The sequence below is a fragment of the Drosophila rhopaloa genome, unplaced genomic scaffold (assembly GCF_018152115.1).
Source record: "Drosophila rhopaloa isolate 14029-0021.01 unplaced genomic scaffold, ASM1815211v1 contig_167, whole genome shotgun sequence".
Taxonomy (NCBI): domain Eukaryota; kingdom Metazoa; phylum Arthropoda; class Insecta; order Diptera; family Drosophilidae; genus Drosophila; species Drosophila rhopaloa.
In genome coordinates, this window is record NW_025335047.1 from 10,024,952 (window position 1) to 10,043,094 (window position 18,143).

General features: G+C 36.5%; 2 protein-coding genes across 2 annotated transcripts; both read left to right on the plus strand.

Moving 5' to 3' along the window:
* Positions 1-1,665: 1,665 nt before the first annotated feature.
* On the plus strand, positions 1,666-2,668 carry LOC108054020 (tetratricopeptide repeat protein 12). The gene is made up of 3 exons (XM_017136768.2): positions 1,666-1,917; positions 1,973-2,317; positions 2,376-2,668. The coding sequence occupies exons 1-3, from the start codon at positions 1,730-1,732 to the stop codon at positions 2,590-2,592; spliced, it is 750 nt and encodes a 249-aa protein (XP_016992257.2). The 5' UTR covers positions 1,666-1,729; the 3' UTR covers positions 2,593-2,668.
* Positions 2,669-10,953: 8,285 nt separating this feature from the next.
* LOC108054019 (mitochondrial import receptor subunit TOM40 homolog 2) lies at positions 10,954-15,718 on the plus strand. The gene is made up of 4 exons (XM_044458638.1): positions 10,954-11,396; positions 14,574-14,899; positions 15,137-15,361; positions 15,421-15,718. The coding sequence occupies exons 1-4, from the start codon at positions 11,103-11,105 to the stop codon at positions 15,539-15,541; spliced, it is 966 nt and encodes a 321-aa protein (XP_044314573.1). The 5' UTR covers positions 10,954-11,102; the 3' UTR covers positions 15,542-15,718.
* Positions 15,719-18,143: the final 2,425 nt, after the last annotated feature.

Genomic DNA, 18,143 nt, shown 5'->3' on the forward strand with positions numbered 1-18,143 from the left:
CGGCCCGAGATGCTCCACCCATAAATCAAATGCCAACACAGTGTGTGCGCTTGTGTGGTTGGGTGTTAATTAGTATTTAATCTATGAACCATAAATAAATCCCTTCTGCAAGGACACTCAATTTCCGTTTGCTTGAACACAGAAGTGAGACACTCGGGGGGGCGGAGAAAAATGCCTTTTGTGCTGCTTAATAAATTGCCAATTCTATGTCAAAGAAGTTAAGTCAACTAATTGCACAGTTTACTTTTTCTATGAGATGTTCAAGTGTTTATGGGATAGAGGGAGTGCCAAATCGATGGAAAATGGTGTATTTAGAAGGAACAATTTTTTAAATAAAATTTTATAACCCAAAGAATTCAATTCAAATTAGTTATTTTATATTTTAAATAATTTTTGAGATTAAAATAGTGCTGAAAAATGAGTACAAGTGTTATTAACATGTTTTTTATATAACAACTTTTTATTTTTTATTTATGCTTTAAGATTAGAGTATTCAAAACAGTGTATTCCAAAGTCTATTCATACTTTTTTGTATCTTCTTAGAGAATTTCCACTGTGATGTGTGTTGTTGTCAAGTGTGTGTCTGTGTCATAGGAAAAGTGTCAATAAACCAGTTTAATTGATTGTGCGCTAAGCTGTTGCCAAACATTGCCAGCTTGATCCGAACTCTCACCCCCGCACTGTACATACACTGCGGGCCATAAAAGTATTTTCATTTGGCGGTGGCGCCATCTGTTGACAGTGGGCGTTAGCTGCTAAACTAATGCTTGACATTTGCATTGCAAATTGCGCATTTTGAAAAGCGCGACAATTACAGCTCATCCCCCGACTTTTCACATTTTCCCCGCTCTGTCTTTAAAAGCAATTAGCGATTAGCGGGTGAAACTTTTCAGCTTTTCCTCGGAAAAACGCAGGGGGGTGGAATGTGCGTATGTTGTCAACTCTACATTAGTTTGATTTGCATTCAGTTCATTTGATTTTAACGCTCGTTTTTTTTTTTTTATATCTGCTGTCTTGTTTTGCTCTCGTTTTCTCTCCCTCGCTTTGAGTTTTTCCAATTTGCATTCACAATTGCTCATTGATTTTCGCATTTGGATTTTCTCATGGCTTTTAAATGCATTTGGCAATTTCCTGACTTGCCGTTTTAATTGTGTGTGCATTAAAATCAACGCAATGATGCATTTTTAATTCAAATTAAAAATCGCTTGCAGCAAAGAGGATTTTATGCAAAAATATCCTACGGCAATGCAGTGAAGAAGCAGAATCGCAGCTGAAAACTTACCGATGGGTGTGAGTTAAAATCGGGCTTTTAGCTGGTTTGGTTTTGGTTTTGTGGCGGAGCGTAAAAGATTCTGGGTCGCGACAATTTAATTTGCTGATGCAAAAGTCAATTAGTTTGAGAGGAATATATAATCAGATGATGGCAGGAAATGGGTGTCAGCGACAGGAAAGGGCCAAAGATAACGAAGACAAAAGGAAATAAGCAAGAAGCTGAAATTGAAATTCAATTAAAAACTAAATTCCCTTGAGTTCAGCAAAAGAATATTTCATTTTGTGAATATTAGCAAGACCGAATAAATTTGTACAACTAATACAATTATATGACATGTTTTTTTTTTGTCAAATTTCAATATGTCAATGTAAAGGTAACACAACACAGGCTAAACACGAATAACACTTGCACAAATAAAAATAAATAAAAACAAAAAAAATATTTTAAAAATAAAAAATGTCCTTACCCAACAAAATGGTGGACAAAAAAGAAGAAAACGATACACGAATTAGTTTAGAAACAGAAAACCAAGAGAATTCAATATATCAACATCCCGAAGCAAATGAATCCTTCCTTGAGAATCATTCCACAGTCAAAGAAGTAATCGAGTGCCTAGAAATGATCGAAGAGGCCAACAAGACGGAGTAAGTAGCTAAAAAACGTATAAAAATAATTCCGTTTAAAAGGCGCATTTCTCAGTTCGTCAAGGAAGCATAAAAAGTCGACGCTTGATATAAAAGACTTGAACTTTCTGGTGACACGGCGAATTCTACCAAACAGCGCCGTATTTCGTCGAAACAAAACAAGAAAAGTCCCGGTCAATACGAATCAGCTTACATTCATGCGCCAAGTTGATCCTGATCCCGATGACCGCATCTTGGCCAGAAAACAGAGAGAAGAAGTGGCCGAAACATTTCGACGGATGGGAAATTTCGAGTATCGCAAATTGAACTACGGTTTGGCCAAAGACTACTATACAAAGGGCTTGGAGTACATCAAAGATACTCCTGTTTTGTATGTAAATCGAGCCATGTGCTATATCAAGTGAGTTCATATTAAGAGAAGGTGTAATTCCAAGAGATCAAATAATTATACTTTAAAGGTTACGCGAATTCAAACTAAGTTATATGGATTGTGACTATGTGATTGCTAATGTGGATCAGAACTATCTACGTGCTTGGCTTTATCGGGCAGTGGCATATAAACGGCTAAACGATGAGGCCAATTGCGAATATAGTATTGATCAGGCAAGGCGGTTGAACAGATCTGAAGCTGCTTTTATCGATGAGTTTGTGGACAAAATGCGTTCGCTTCTGTAAACGAAGGCAAGCAAATTCTAGTATAGAATATCCAAATTGAAAAATCGAGAGATAGGCAATTGAATAAAAATCTTAATTAAAACATTTTTTTTATCATTTATCTTTTTATACCCGTTACTCGTAGAGTAAAAGGGTATATTGTATTCGTGCAAAAGTATGTAACAGCTAGAAGGAAGCGTTTCCGACCCTATAAAGTATATTTATTCTTGATCAGGGTCACTAGCCGAGTCGATATAGCCATGTCCGTCTGTCCGTCTGTCCATCTGTCTGTCTGTCTGTCTGTCCGTATGAACGCTGAGATCTCGGAAACTATAAAAGCTAGAAGATTGGCATTTTGCATGTAGATTTTAGAAGTTCCTACGCAGCGCAAGTTTGTTTCAAAAAGGTGCCACGCCCCCTTTAACGCCCACAATCGCTCAAATACGATTTTAAACATTTAAATATTTCGGAAAAGTAAAAATGCAGTTTTATTGTGTTTATCAATACCTATCGAAATGTAGAAGAAATTTTTCAAATCGGTCCATTCGTTAAAAAGTTATGCGTGATCAAAGTTTCTATCTCCATCTCCCTCGCACTCCCTTTACCTGAGTAACGGGTATCTGATAGTCGGGGCACCCGACTATAGCGTTCTCTCTTGTTAATAATAAATTGTGAAGCCAAAAAAAAACAAACTTAAAATACAAAGCAAATCTAACACTTTAACTGAAAGTTAGTATTCAATAATCTCGCTCAATCCCCATCTATTTTTCAAGCCAATTAAGGTGAAAATCATTTAGTATTTTCCTGACTTCAGCTTCTTTCCTGGATTACCTCATTTCCGCTTCGAACACCTTTGAGTTAGCTGTTTCCACAACATTCAGCTGATTAGCCGCGCAGATTTTTCTCCCTTTCGCTCTCTTATTTTCTAATTAACTGGCAGCTCATAAAAGAAAAACTCGAACAAATTGATAAAGGATGAGAAGCAGCCAAGAAAAGCCATTGAAAAAATAAATTGAAAAAAAAAAAACTTTTGTCTAACTTTCTCTCTCTTAACTTTTGACTTCCTCAAGGTGAGCTGGAGACATTTATTTTGTGCTTCATTCATTTTGCCTCTAGGCTTTCCATAAAATGCACTTCAGATGTCCGAAAGCAATTTTGTAAAGTCTGATAATTCCATCTGACTGGCTGGTGCTCGTTTGGAGCCTTCTGCAGGCCATTAAGGCGAATGTCGACCGGCAGAAGTTGACCCAAATATTACTCAGCACATTCGTAGGCAACAAATTGCGACTCGGACTGCGACTGGGGCTAATGTTCAAGTGGATGCTGGTACTGGGGCCTGACTTTTCCCTCTCAGTCAATTTGATTTTTTAATTAAATTTATTATGGCAAACAGCATAAAATTTTATGTGGTTAGTCCATTTCTGGGTCACATTGCTAATGACTCTTTGGGCCAGAGTCGGATTTCGAGATGCAAGTTGCAAGCTGGAACAGGACGTTTTCCTCGAATCCACCCGCCGACTCCTCCTGACAGTAATCTGCTACTAATGCCTTTGGTTTCTGGTCTCTCTGGATCCCTTTCCCTTCTTTCTTTCAGTGTGTGTGTGCTTGTTTATTTAATTATTTTTTATGAAAATTGTATTTACCATTCGGCTGCCTTTTGGATTTATGGAATTTCTTTGCACACATAAAAGCTGCAATATGTTTTCAACAATAAATATAGAATATCCTACCGCAAGTGGAAATTTATGTGTCTGGCTTACTCCAAAGCTAAATCTCAATTATTACGAAAGGTATATTTCAATTTTTAATACTAGTCAATTTTAAAAGAATTGTTTAGATTTTGGGTTGATGAACTTCCTAAATAATTTGGAGAATATTTATTGATTGAGATTAAAAAGGAGGAGAGCCGTGCATTTATCTCTTTATTCTGAAATTGGGCTTTTAATAACTTGTTCCTTCAATTTGTATAATATTTGTATACATTTTTTTCTTTGCCGACAAAAGAGAAATTTCGCCATATTTACAACGCACCTGAGCTTAGGCTACCGCTTGCTGGACATAAAATAAAATGGAATTTAATTGACGGCAGAGGAGAAAGCCAACGGCAAGGCTAAAGCTAAACGTTTATTTTCAGGTCGCATCTTAAAAAAGAAATATGTACGCTCGTATGGGCCAGGCATCATTTACGATGGCATACACTGCGTATACGCAACACGCAAGCAGAGCAGAGCAAACACATTGCGTATACGCATCATGCAGGCACCATAAACATTCGCAAATAAAATGTGTTTAATTGTAGCAAACGGACAAAAAGAAAACGAGAGAGATGAAAAAAACGAAAATATATAAAAGAAAACAAGAGACAGGCTAAACAAAGTGGAAAAGGTCCAAAAGGTAATTAAAGCTACCAGTGAAAGTTTCCACAGTCCTACATTGTTAGTGCAATCGCTCGGAATAATTTATTAATTAACTACAATTCGAATGAATGAATGAACGATTATGGGCAGCAGGATGGGACAAAGTTGAACTTCCTAGGAGCCAGAAGCGACAATTTCGATTCTCCATTGCACGTAACAGGAAAATCAATTAAAAGCGCTTTATGTGCGCGACAGTCTTCGTTTTCGTTTGCTACTCGACTGTCGCCTTCGATTCGATTCGGTTCGCTTGGGTCTCCCAGTTCTGGGACAAGTTTAGCGCCTGCCAAGTGGAACTTTGTTAGTTTCTAATTAATTGTTACAGTTACAGACGAACGCTGAAATTGACTGCAGCAGCTGCTTAACCAGCCCACCTCCCTATCCTCCTGCCAATTTTAGCATCCCCGGTTATTTATGTCGGATACTTGGCATTATTTATGTTGCATATTGGGCGCATTGTAGTAAATTAACCAACGGCAGACAGGATTTTTCCCCCTATTCCAACGGGGACACAGCTGGCGTTTTCCTTCTTTCCCGTTTATTGGAAATGTCACAATAACTTTACAGTTATGACAATTTTATGGCCAAGATTTGTACTTAAACGCGGATTCCATACCGATATTGGTAGGAAATCATTTGCTCAGCGGTAATTGAATTTTTGACTTGGATAATGAAAGTTGAAGCATAAAGTCAGTATTGATTTAAGCCTTAATCTAACGAAGAGTAAATTAACAAAGTTGGTTTACTGATTTGTTTGTAAACCGAATTTCCCATCACGTTGCATGATTTTGTTCCTCTATAATAAAACTTAGACTCACAAAATATGGTGAACATTACACTTTATAGAGCAGCTTACAAATTAATTTATTAATTTTGTTTTTATTTAAAAGTACTTATACACACTAGTTTAGCTAAACCCCCTTTTGTTCTGCGGACGCTAGAAACAATTTCGCCTAATGTAATTTTTTCATTTCCAGCATTTCATTCAATCAGTTTTGTTGTTCCGGATAATCTTCAAAGGAGAGTCTAATACATTCAACATGATCTTTTTCAGATATTTTGTTCATATATATTTAGTGCTTAACCCTTGGGCTTAATCTTTAATCTTTCATTCACTTTTCTGGCACTCCGTGTTTACCCCAATGGATTCAATCATGGGCCATCTCCGCAGCCGGGATAACGTTTTCGATAATTACCCGTAAAATGTCTAGCTAACAACTATTGCCAACGCTTTTCCCATCGCAGCCAGCATACAGACACACATGGACTTGGCATCCTCCAAAAGCCAATTGAATGGAATCCCCATCTTCATTTCCGATTTGATGGACATAACCAGAAAGCCTCTGCTTTCAGCCCCCAATCCGCTGTCGATGGTGTTCAATACTATCAATACTTAGCTAGGCGCCAAAGTCAAGTCATGAACTAGAAAAAGGAGCAGAAAAAAAATAAACGACAACGGAAACGGAAAAGGCTTAACAGCTGCGCTCACCCGGACACCGAGAAATGATGATGATGGGGAAGGAAGGGAGCTGGACACTCTCAAAATCCGTAAGCGCATAATCATGAAAATTGTCAGTACATAATGCCTCAAAAGGGCCGATAGCAAAGTCGAAAAGGCGGAAAAGGTTTTTACTTGCATCTTTACTCACTTTACACGCTTGACTTTGTGAATGGCCTCGATTGGTGACTTCGATGTGGTACAGTGCTACAGAATCACTTGAAAACCCTTTTAAATAGTTTGGTAATACACATTTATAAAGATTCAACAAAATTTAAATAAATCTCGGGGCCTAAAAATAAGTATTCGTAGCATTAATCCAAAAAAGTTTATGGGTATTTTTTTAAATTTAAAAAATAAGATAAAATCTTGATTTATGTATAAAATGTTATTATGTAATAGTAATTCTTGATGGTAAAATAAATATATATATATACAAAAATTGGGTCAATTTAAATTATCTTTGTTTCACAGTGTTTTGAATTCCATTCCCCCTGTAAAATTTGTAGAGCAGAAAGTAATTTTCTTGCGCTTTTTATTCGCTCTCGTTTTTTATGGGTCGATGCTGCCATCTCTGGCCTGTCCTCTTCAGTCCACTCCTCTCCTGTGTCCACTCTGGACTCCCCTCTCTCCTTCCTGGGCCTCTTGTGTCCTTTGCTGTCCTCGTATTAGCTTCCCATCCTTTACGGAAAAGCAGCAACAGCAACACAAAGTAGAGAAAGGAAGAGAATATTGTCAAAAGGCCTCGACTATATGTTACCCACTACGCTCGGTTTTGTTTATTCATTTTATAAAACTTATATGACTTTCTAAATTGCTGGTTTTTTTTATGGATACCGATTAATTATGTTTATTTCTTCACCAGTAAATTTTATACATTTAATTTTCAAAAGGTTAAAAAGCAAATATATACCTTTTACTTTGTGAGTATTAAAAGTAAGTTTACTTTCACATGCCGGCCACACTTTGATATCGTTGTCTGCCATTTTTATTTTCGTTTCGGTTCCATTTGTTGTTGCTATTGATGGGAGGATTCTTCAGCTTTGGCTGCTGGCGTTGGCAAAAATCAACTTTTGCACGTTTCGATTGTGTAAAGTTTTTATGGCTTTTTGATTTTTTTCACTTATTGCCTACGCCGCTCCAGGCGAGTGTGAATGTGGGTGTGGATGGGTTGGTGGGCGTGACTGTGGGCCAGCACCCCGTTGTCATCATCAATAAGGTGCCTCATTGAAGGCACTTAAATAATTACAAAATAATGGATGCCAATGGCAAAATGTCGAAGACACTTTTTAGCCACTTCGAAGTCAGGGGGAAATCGTAGAGTCAGTCCTTAATGCAATTCGTGCCCAAGTGCCACCGACTCGGTTTGAGAACTCTTTCACATCAAGTCAAAGGGATATCGTCGTCCTCTGGAGGAAAAGCGAGCGAGGTATGCAAATATTTGGCAAAGCGAAAATCAGTAAAAGTGCTGGAGGAAGGCCTCTGTTTGTTGTCACTTTGATTTGTTTGTAAATATTTAATGGAGCTGAAATAAGTGTAAAGGAGTTGAGAGCTTGCAAGAGGTGCGATGGTGTTATTCAATTCAATTTCTTATTTTTCTCAGGCACTCTCATTTTCTGGGCGGCAAATAACAACGAAAAATATAGTGTGTTTGATATGAAAATAAAATCTTCACATCTAACATTTTAAACATCTTAAATATTACCATAAATCACAAAATAAAGATATGCCATGGCGTACTCTATTTACTGTTTTAAACTATTTTATTTAAATGTAATTTTTATTAATTTAAATATTTTTTTTTTTTGATTAATCCGACTGCCTTAAAATGTGCAATTTTATCAATAACTTTGCCCTTTATAAGTGAATTATGTATTTGTATATTTGTATACTTTAGATTCCTCATATAGTTCACTTTCAAGCTCGTTATTTTTTGTTACAATCCCATTTCAATTCCCCTGAGGTGGCCAACGCATAAAAAAGATTATATGAACACAAATAACATTTATTGATAACGAATTTACAGAAGTGCAAACCTTCCACACCAACCCAATCCACCGAAAATTGAAATTGCTTAAAATATTAAAAATTTATTGCCCACTTCAACTCCTTTTTGCTGTTTTCTGTTTTTTTTTTTAGCTTGCCTTTTTTAAGGCGTAATAAATAAAATTAAATTATATACAAAATGCATAAAAACCATGAGCAATTAAAAAAATAAACACGATAGTAACATTTTACACATGCAAATACAAAGAACGCAATAAAAACTTTGCAACACAAGATAAATAAATAAATTGTGCATCGAAATGCGATTGAATTGTTTTTTTTCAGCCTTCGATGTTTTACAATTTCCACAATGCTGGACAGTAAATATTTTAAATGTTGGCATTTTTTTTTTGTGAATATTTCCTTACTTTGTCCGCAGTGTTTTTTCATTTGTAGCGTATCATTTATATTTCAATTTTAATTTATATTCATTTGAATATTTGCCCTGGGCTGGACAGTACTATTTGTTGCTTACTTTTTTGGGCGCTTTATCGGAAAAAGCTCATAAGTTAATAGAGGCCGTGGCCAAGATGCAAGGGAATGGGAAAAATTTTGTATATTCGATTGCCCTTAACAACGAACTTCTACTGAAACTACGTTTTGTTTGTTTATTACTGTGTAATGGAAATCCGATTGCTGATTCAACATTTCATTGTAAACTTTAAAACTTTTCCGCAATTGGGTCAATTCTGTTTACCTTAAAAAAAGGTAAGTGTGTACTTGTGGCAGCGCAACAGTTTGATTTTCGTCATTGAAAAAATATCAACAAGGCTTGGCATAAATAATAATTGATTTGACAACTTAAAAGGTTGTGACGGCTGAAGGCAATTAAATTTTATTAGTTTTAATAGTGAATGCTGAGAAATAACTGAATCACTTAGTAGTTTTGATGTGGAATTTGAATTAGATCAATATTCCATTAACTATTTATCAAGTTTTATAATAATAAATAAAAAAAAGGAATTAAAAAGAACAGGATTTTAAAAAGGATTACTTAAAAAATATGCCACGTCAGGATATAACTAGTTTTCATTCGCCTACATTTTTTAACGGAATCACTCATTCTAGAAAGATAACATTGATGAATAGATAGCACACCCAACAATTAGGCATCAACAAGTTCTTTTCGTGCCACTTGGGCTATTTGCTTATGATTACCATGTTGAATCTTCCATTCCAAACAGAACGAACCAATTCGGCTTTCCCTTTGAGCATTTGCGGTTTTCCGGCAAAAGTTCTGCGGTCGCGTTGAGCTTTGATTTGCAAACTGAGAATGCGGGTGGGTCCCCTTATATTTTAGCATATTAAATTAAAGCAAATGGCTGTGATGGCGTAGAACAAGCCAGACAACTTGCCATCTGCTGGCTGAGTGATAAATTTAAGTGCTGGCGTCTAAATAAGTGATGTCTTCACCACCGGGAAGGCGAGGGCTTAGCTTATGGAGGGGTTAGGGGAAAGTACAAAAGCCCGAGCCGCGACTGAGCTGCTGAATAAACAACTTTTGCATTTGCTTTCATGAACTGGAGAACTGGAAATCGGCTTAGACGACATCTGCCAAACGTCATTCTCATTGTCATTTATGCCCTTTCCCCTAAGCATATTCGCTTTGTTCTTAGCTAGAAAGCTTTGATTACTTTTCACAAGATCTAGGAAACTGCTAGAAATTTCAATAACATATAATTTTATTCGAGTAATATGGATTTCTTTCTGAACAACAAATATTATTTTTCGATGCTAAGATTATTGGGATGCAAAATCTTAAAATCATAGCATCAACTGATAAGCATCATCTTTTGGAGTTCGTCAATAGACCAAGAAAAATCCTCTAAAACAGCTTTAATTTCCAATACACTCACTTGCTTTCTTTAGATTTAATAAAGATATAACCGAACTGTGTTCACTGATTATCCGCTTTAGATTATCGCATCCATAATTCAATCAGTGAGTCAGACACCAGCCCAAAACCTCGCAGCCATGAGGACCACAACCCTGGACAGTCACACGCGAATCGTGGCTCCATACATCATCATCATCCGCATCTTCGTCCCTCCGACCATTATCCTTTAAAAGCTGGCTTGGACTCGAATGTTTAAATATTTCATAGCTCGTCGAATGGGCGATGAAGGGGGAAAAGGAGCTAAAGGGACGTTGGCGACAGACGAAGAGAATAAAAACCAAAAGGCAGAAGACGATGGCATATAAATAATGTAAAAAGTGTGAAATGCGCCTAATGGTGTGCCAAGACCGAAGTAAAAGCGGAAAGGCTGGCAACAGCGAAAAGGAGCCCATGAAATGGCGCATAAAATGACAATTGACAGCTGATGATATTTTTGCTTCAATGCGCGACCGTTCTTAACCATTCATGTATATCATAAATATTTGATCGAACAGCAGGTCTATGTAACATTTTCGTTTCTTGTTGCCAGGTGAAAACGAGTGAAATAAAAAACAGCAATTCCAGTTTAAGTTTCAAACTCGCCAACAAACTCGGACCGATTCATTCGATAAATACCGAAATCCACAATACACGGGTTGCCGTTTCTTCGTACCTTTTGAAACACACACCCATCGATATGACATGCAAAAACTGCCCTCCCTACAAGGCCTCGGAATTTGGCGTCTTCTTTCCCGATTGCTTCGAACGCGTCGGCGGCCATTGCAACAAGAAGAATCCCGGAAATGTCCAGAATCTGCACATTCTCGCCCACCGGGTGATGCCCAAGTTCTTCGACGGCGTGGAGCTGGACTACCTGCACCGCCTGGCGCCCAACAAATACATAACTGCCGCCTGGGTTCTCAGCCACATCAGGGCATCCGGATTTCGCTTCGGCGGCCTCTACACTTTCCGCGTCCAGGACGACACTATGGTGAGTCCGTTTTTGGTCCAAGTGAATAGAGCGACCCGAAATAAGGACGTCTTCATTTTTATACCCGTTACTCGTAGAGTAAAAGGGTATATTGTATTCGTGCAAAAGTATGTAACAGCTAGAAGGAAGCTTTTCCGACCCTATAAAGTATATATATTCTTGATCAGGGTCACTAGCCGAGTCGATATAGCCATGTCCGTCTGTCCGTCTGTCCGTCTGTCTGTCCGTATGAACGCTGAGATCTCGGAAACTATAAAAGCTAGAAGATTGGCATTTTGCATGCAGATTCTAGGTGTTCATACGCAGCGCAAGTTTGTTTCAAAAAGGTGCCACGCCCCCTTTAACGCCCACAATCGCTTATATACGATTTTAAAAATTTAAATATTTCGGAAAAGTAAAAATGCAGTTAACTAAAAAAAATTAATTTTTTTATTGTGTTTATCAATACCTATCGAAATGTAGAAGAAATTTTTCAAATCGGACCATTCGTTAAAAAGTTATGCGTGATCAAAGTTTCTATCTCCATCTCCCTCGCACTCCTTTTACCTGAGTAACGGGTATCTGATAGTCGGGGCACCCGACTATAGCGTTCTCTCTTGTTTGAGTTACTATTTCAAACTGATTTCTTTATTAATATTCAACTCTTAAGTCGCTAACATAAGAATCTTATTTTACTCTTATTTACTCTAATCTTATGACCCACGCAGACATACCTGCTTATCGTTGGGCTTGATTGTCTAAAAATCTGCATTCAAATTTATCATTTTAACGTTGATCGAATTTTTGACCCATTTTCATGTTAGTTATTTTCAAGTTTTCGATGACTTGTAAAAGAGGTTACCGACATTTGGACTTCTGGACTCCATAACTTTTCCAAATTTAATCCGATTTCAAAGTGGCATACCTCTAAAGACTAGTGGCTTGATTGTCTAAAAATCTGCATTCAAATTTATCATTTTAACGTTGATCGAATTTTTGACCCATTTTCATGTTAGTTATTTTCAAGTTTCCAACGACTTAATAAAGGTTACCCACATTTGGACTTGGAGACTCCATAACTTTTCCAAATTTAATCCGATCTTAAAGTGGCATACCTCTAAAGACTTGTAGTTTGATTATCTAAAAATCTGCATTCAAATTTATCATTTTAACGTTGATCGAATTTTTGACCCATTTTCATGTTAGTTATTTTCAAGTTTCCGACGACTTGAAAAAAGGTTACCCACATTTGGACTTGGAGACTCCATAACTTTTCCAAATTTAATCCGATCTTAAAGTGGCATACCTCTAAAGACTTGTAGTTTGATTATCTAAAAATCTGCATTCAAATTTATCATTTTAACGTTGATCGAATTTTTGACCCATTTTCATGTTAGTTATTTTCAAGTTTCCGACGACTTAATAAAGGTTACCCACATTTGGACTTGTAGACTCCATAACTTTTCCAAATGTAATCCGATTTCAAAGTGGCATACCTCTAAAGACTTGTGGTTTGATTATCTAAAAATCTGCATTCAAATTTATCATTTTAACGTTGATCAAATTTTTGACCCATTTTCATGTTAGTTATTTTCAAGTTTCCAACGACTTAATAAAGGTTACCCACATTTGGACTTGGAGACTCCATAACTTTTCCAAATTTAATCCGATCTTAAAGACTTGTGGTTTGATTATCTAAAAATCTGCATTCAAATTTATCATTTTAACGTTAATCGAATTTTTGACCCATTTTCATGTTAGTTATTTTCAAGTTTCCGACGACTTAATAAAGGTTACCCACATTTGGACTTGGAGACTCCATAACTTTTCCAAATTTAATCCGATTTCAAAGTGGCATACCTCTAAAGACTAGTGGCTTGATTGTCTAAAAATCTGCATTCAAATTTATCATTTTAACGTTCATCGAATTTTTGACCCATTTTCATGTTAGCTATTTTCAAGTTTCCGACGACTCGAAAAAAGGTTACCCACATTTGGACTTGGAGACTCCATAACTTTTCCAAATTTAATCCGATCTTAAAGTGGCATACCTCTAAAGACTTGTAGTTTGATTATCTAAAAATCTGCATTCAAATTTATCATTTTAACGTTGATCGAATTTTTGACCCATTTTCATGTTAGTTATTTTCAAGTTTCCGACGACTTAAAAAAGGTTACCCACATTTGGACTTGGAGACTCCATAACTTTTCCAAATTTAATCCGATTTCAAAGTGGCATACCTCTAAAGACTTGTGGTTTGATTATCTAAAAATCTGCATTCAAATTTATCATTTTAACGTTGATCGAATTTTTGACCCATTTTCATGTTAGTTATTTTCAAGTTTCCGACGACTTAAAAAAGGTTACCCACATTTGGACTTGGAGACTCCATAACTTTTCCAAATTTAATCCGATCTTAAAGTGGCATACCTCTAAAGACTTGTGGTTTGATTATCTAAAAATCTGCATTCAAATTTATCATTTTAACGTTGATCGAATTTTTGACCCATTTTCATGTTAGTTATTTTCAAGTTTCCGACTACTTAATAAAGGTTACCCACATTTGGACTTGTAGACTCCATAACTTTTCCAAATGTAATCCGATTTCAAAGTGGCATACCTCTAAAGACTTGTGGTTTGATTATCTAAAAATCTGCATTCAAATTTATCATTTTAACGTTGATCGAATTTTTTACCCATTTTCATGTTAGTTATTTTCAAGTTTCCGACGACTTAATAAAGGACTTGTAGACTCCATAACTTTTCCAAATGTAATCCGATTTCAAAGTGGCATATCTCTAAAGACTTGTGGTTTGATTATCTAAAAATCTGCATTCAAATTTATCATTTTAACGTTGATCGAATTTTTGACCCTCCATGTTAGATATTTTCAAGTTTCCGACGACTTGAAAATAGGTTACCCACATATGGACTTGGAGACTCCATAACTTTTTCAAATTTAATCCGATCTTAGAGTGGCATACCTCTAAAGACTTGTGGTTTGATTGTCTAAAAATCTGCATTCAAATTTATCATTTTACCGTTGATCGAATTTTTGACCCATTTTCATGTTAGTATTTTCAAGTTTCCGACGACTTGAAGAAAGGTAACCCTCTATTAGCCTTCTAGAGTCCATAACTTTACCAAACTTAGGCCGATATCAAAGTGACATACCTCTTAAAAATTTCTTCTTTTAGTATACACCAACCATTATGGGGGACATACATCCTACTTCGCTGGCGGCCAACCTGAACATCCTGTACTACCCGTTCCAATCTCTGCGCATGGAGGCCGTGTTGCAGAAGGCCAGGGAGGCTGCTCCAGTGGACAGTCAGTACACGATCGAGTGGACGCGGCAATGCGACACTTGGACGGCCAACTTCTACAATGTCCGCAATGAAAATGGACGCTGCACTCTGTCCGTGATGAGATCGGTGACCGCCCACTGGGCTCTGGGCGCAGAACTTCTCCTGGAGTGGAACGAGCCCCAGAAACTAACTCCAGATTTGGCCCTGGCCGCAAGGTGAGACTCTTTTTGATTAGCATATAAAATTCCAATTTTTTAAGATTTATTATCTTATGGGAACTTTTATAAATATTTCTAAAATGCCATAAATAGGTACATTACTATGTAATGTTTTGAATATAACTAATGTATACACGGTATAAATAATGTTTTTTAACTATTTTTGGAAAGAAAGATTATAATAGTCATTTTAGTTTTAGATATTTTAGAAAATAAATTATTGTCATCTTTCAGGTACTCCCATTATAATTATTCTTTGGCTGCTACCGCCTCGAGGCAGGGTCTGGATGTTAGCTATTGGCAGCGGATCCATCCTCAAATTCAGATGGCCAATCTCTTGGCCTGGAACCGTAACACCCGAAAGACCATAGCCACAATATGTTATCAATGGAGCTTCTGGAATTCGGCCGTGCATGGAATGTTCGATTCGGATGCCTCTGTAGGGTTCATGTGGACCAAGTGGGTATGGCATCTCATGTTGCAGGACTGATCTCAAGCCACTGTGCTTTTTTTTCCAGATATTTAAGGAATTTGCCGCTGCAATTGGGTTTCAGTGTAGTGATGAACCTTCCTACAGATCGATTTGCATTCGGCATGCGTTTTGTTTTGGATCCGAGCGGATTGAGACGCGGCGAATAATTGTGTGTTACCATATTACTTTTATTATATGTATTACCAAATTATCTATTGCAAATCTTAGACCAGGGTTCATAGAATTACAAATTTGCTGTTTGGAAGACTTTTATTTGGCATAAGTTTACTTCTCCTAATTTTTATTTTTCTTTTGACTTTTAAATACATTTGCGGTGAAACTTAGTTCACAAATAGTTTTTATTCCAGCACATTTGGCCACACGTTGCACATTAAAAACCAACACATACTCATAGCAGCAGAAAGTTTTTCCTTTTTGCAGCAAACGAAGAAATCTCGCATGCATTTGATTTATGGGCTGGCAAGTCTAGACACTGTAAATATTTTTTAATGCCAGCACGAAAGACCAGAAATCTCGGCTCAAGAGGGAGCTAAGAAATTTATATGTACTTACACATGGACACATGTACATATCTATAAATCTAAAATAAATACAATTTACACAATAAATTTCCCGACCACTCTCAGCTGAGTTGGGCATAATTTAGACCGAAAAAAGATAATGGCTCCTAATCCGATATAGAGCTCAGCAATATTCCCAGATGGTTCCCTGCATGACCCATAACCAGAAAAAAAAACGCAAAAAATAAGAGCTGGACAAAAAGGAGTAACCAAGTCCTAAGGCAAAACTTTGAATTGATTTTTGGTTTCGCCTGGACCAAGCAAAACTTTTTAGCCAACTGGATTTTCTTGAGCAAACATTGGTTTGCTTTAATTTTCAGGGTTGTGTGTGGGTATTGCCATGAAAAGTTTTTCGCACACACAACCAGACATTCACTTATATGGGCAAATATTAATATTTCAATAAATGCTGAAAATCCTTTTCCCAGCCTACGCAAAAACCAATCATCAAGGGGGTAAGTCAGTGTAAACTTTTCCCAAAAGACCCCGGGGCGAGACTGCTATCCCTTTACACTTTTCCCGCTTATCGACGCCTTTACAAATCATTAGATTTTCATATCCGATGAATTTTACAACGATTTTAACAACAAAAAGAACCGAGAACAAAACACAAATTTACTGTCTCCTGTTTTTCCCATTTTTCGGCCTCGATATGTCAATTTGTTGTTTTTCCTCGCTCATATGTGGGCAGGAATAAAATGGTAGAAAGAAAGGGGACACATTTCCACGGGAGTTTCGCCCATTTTATGAAAAATGGGAAAAAAGAAACCCAGAAATCAACTGCAGGAAAAGAACAAAAGAAACGAAGAAAAATAAAAGGCAGACATTCATTTTAGCTTTTTTTCTGTTCATTTAAAATTAATATAAATATATGAAATTTAATAAAATTAATGAATACAGATTATATTCTATATGTTGTCAGATCTGGATACAAGACCCCACTTAAAAAGCAATTTAACTAAATTAAAATATAATTTTTCTGAAATCTATTCAGGATTACATTATTTTTATTAAATTATTTATTAATATTGTAAAAAAAGTTTGTTAGTTGCATATTATAAACAATTGGCATAGACTTTAAAATAAATATATATATATTTTATGCAAATATAAATACGTAAAGGGATAGCGAATGTGAAATCAGGTAAATTCAAAACCAAAGCCAGGTTAAAAATTTAAAACCGACTAACCCAAAATAGCAACGTAAACAAATGATAAACTGCATACCAATTTTCCTGTGCCAAAAGTTTTTTTCGCTTAAATAGCAACCAAAAAATGTAGAAAGAAAATAGAAAAAGAAGCAAAGAAAAGTGAAGGGAAATGCTTGTTTGCTTGCCACACCGACCAACATTTATGTTTATGTTTTGAGTGAGAGTAAAACACCAAAAAAAAAAACAAATACACACACACACATAATGTTTTGCTTGTTTTTGTTTTCCTTGGCGTTTTGGGTTCGCCGAGTGGAAAACATATTTAATTAAAGCTATCCGCATATTAAAAACTTTTCCTTTTCCCTCCCTTCGGTGCTTATATTTTACACTCGGCTTGAGTTTTTCCGCTGCATACTTTTCGGCTTAAGCTTGCCACATTACGAAGCATAAACAAGAAAATGCTGGAAGCGTCTTCCCTTTAAAAACAAAAGTGCCCCAAGGGGGCAACGGGGGGTCACTTCAGTTTTATAAATATGCAAAATTTTAATGAATTTTTGTTTGCTGCCCGTCCGCAAATTGCCTTCCATTTGCCCCCCGAAAACACAACCCCTCGACCCGCACAACCCCTGCAGCAAAATATTCATTCATTTCAATGGGGGTCTGCCAAACATTTAAGCAGCTTTAAAATGCGGGTCAACTTGGCGAACCTGAAGCTTTTCGTTCTCGATAAGAAGGCTAAAAGTGGAAATTAAAGCAAACAATGGCAAAGGTAAGCTAAAAACCAAGAAATTGGAAAGCGAAAGGAGAAAATGCAAATGTGGGCCAGCACGAAAAGTTAATGCTCTTTATTTGGATGTAAGAATATGATGGAGCTTAATAAACTTAATAAGAAGGTGGCATGAACCATAGGCTATAGAGTATTAATTAAGTTACTCCAAATTGTTTTTAAAATAAAAATGCAGATCTTAATCGAACGATATAACTTACCGATCTTTATTTTTTAGAATTTGGTGATAATATCTAATTTAAAACATGTT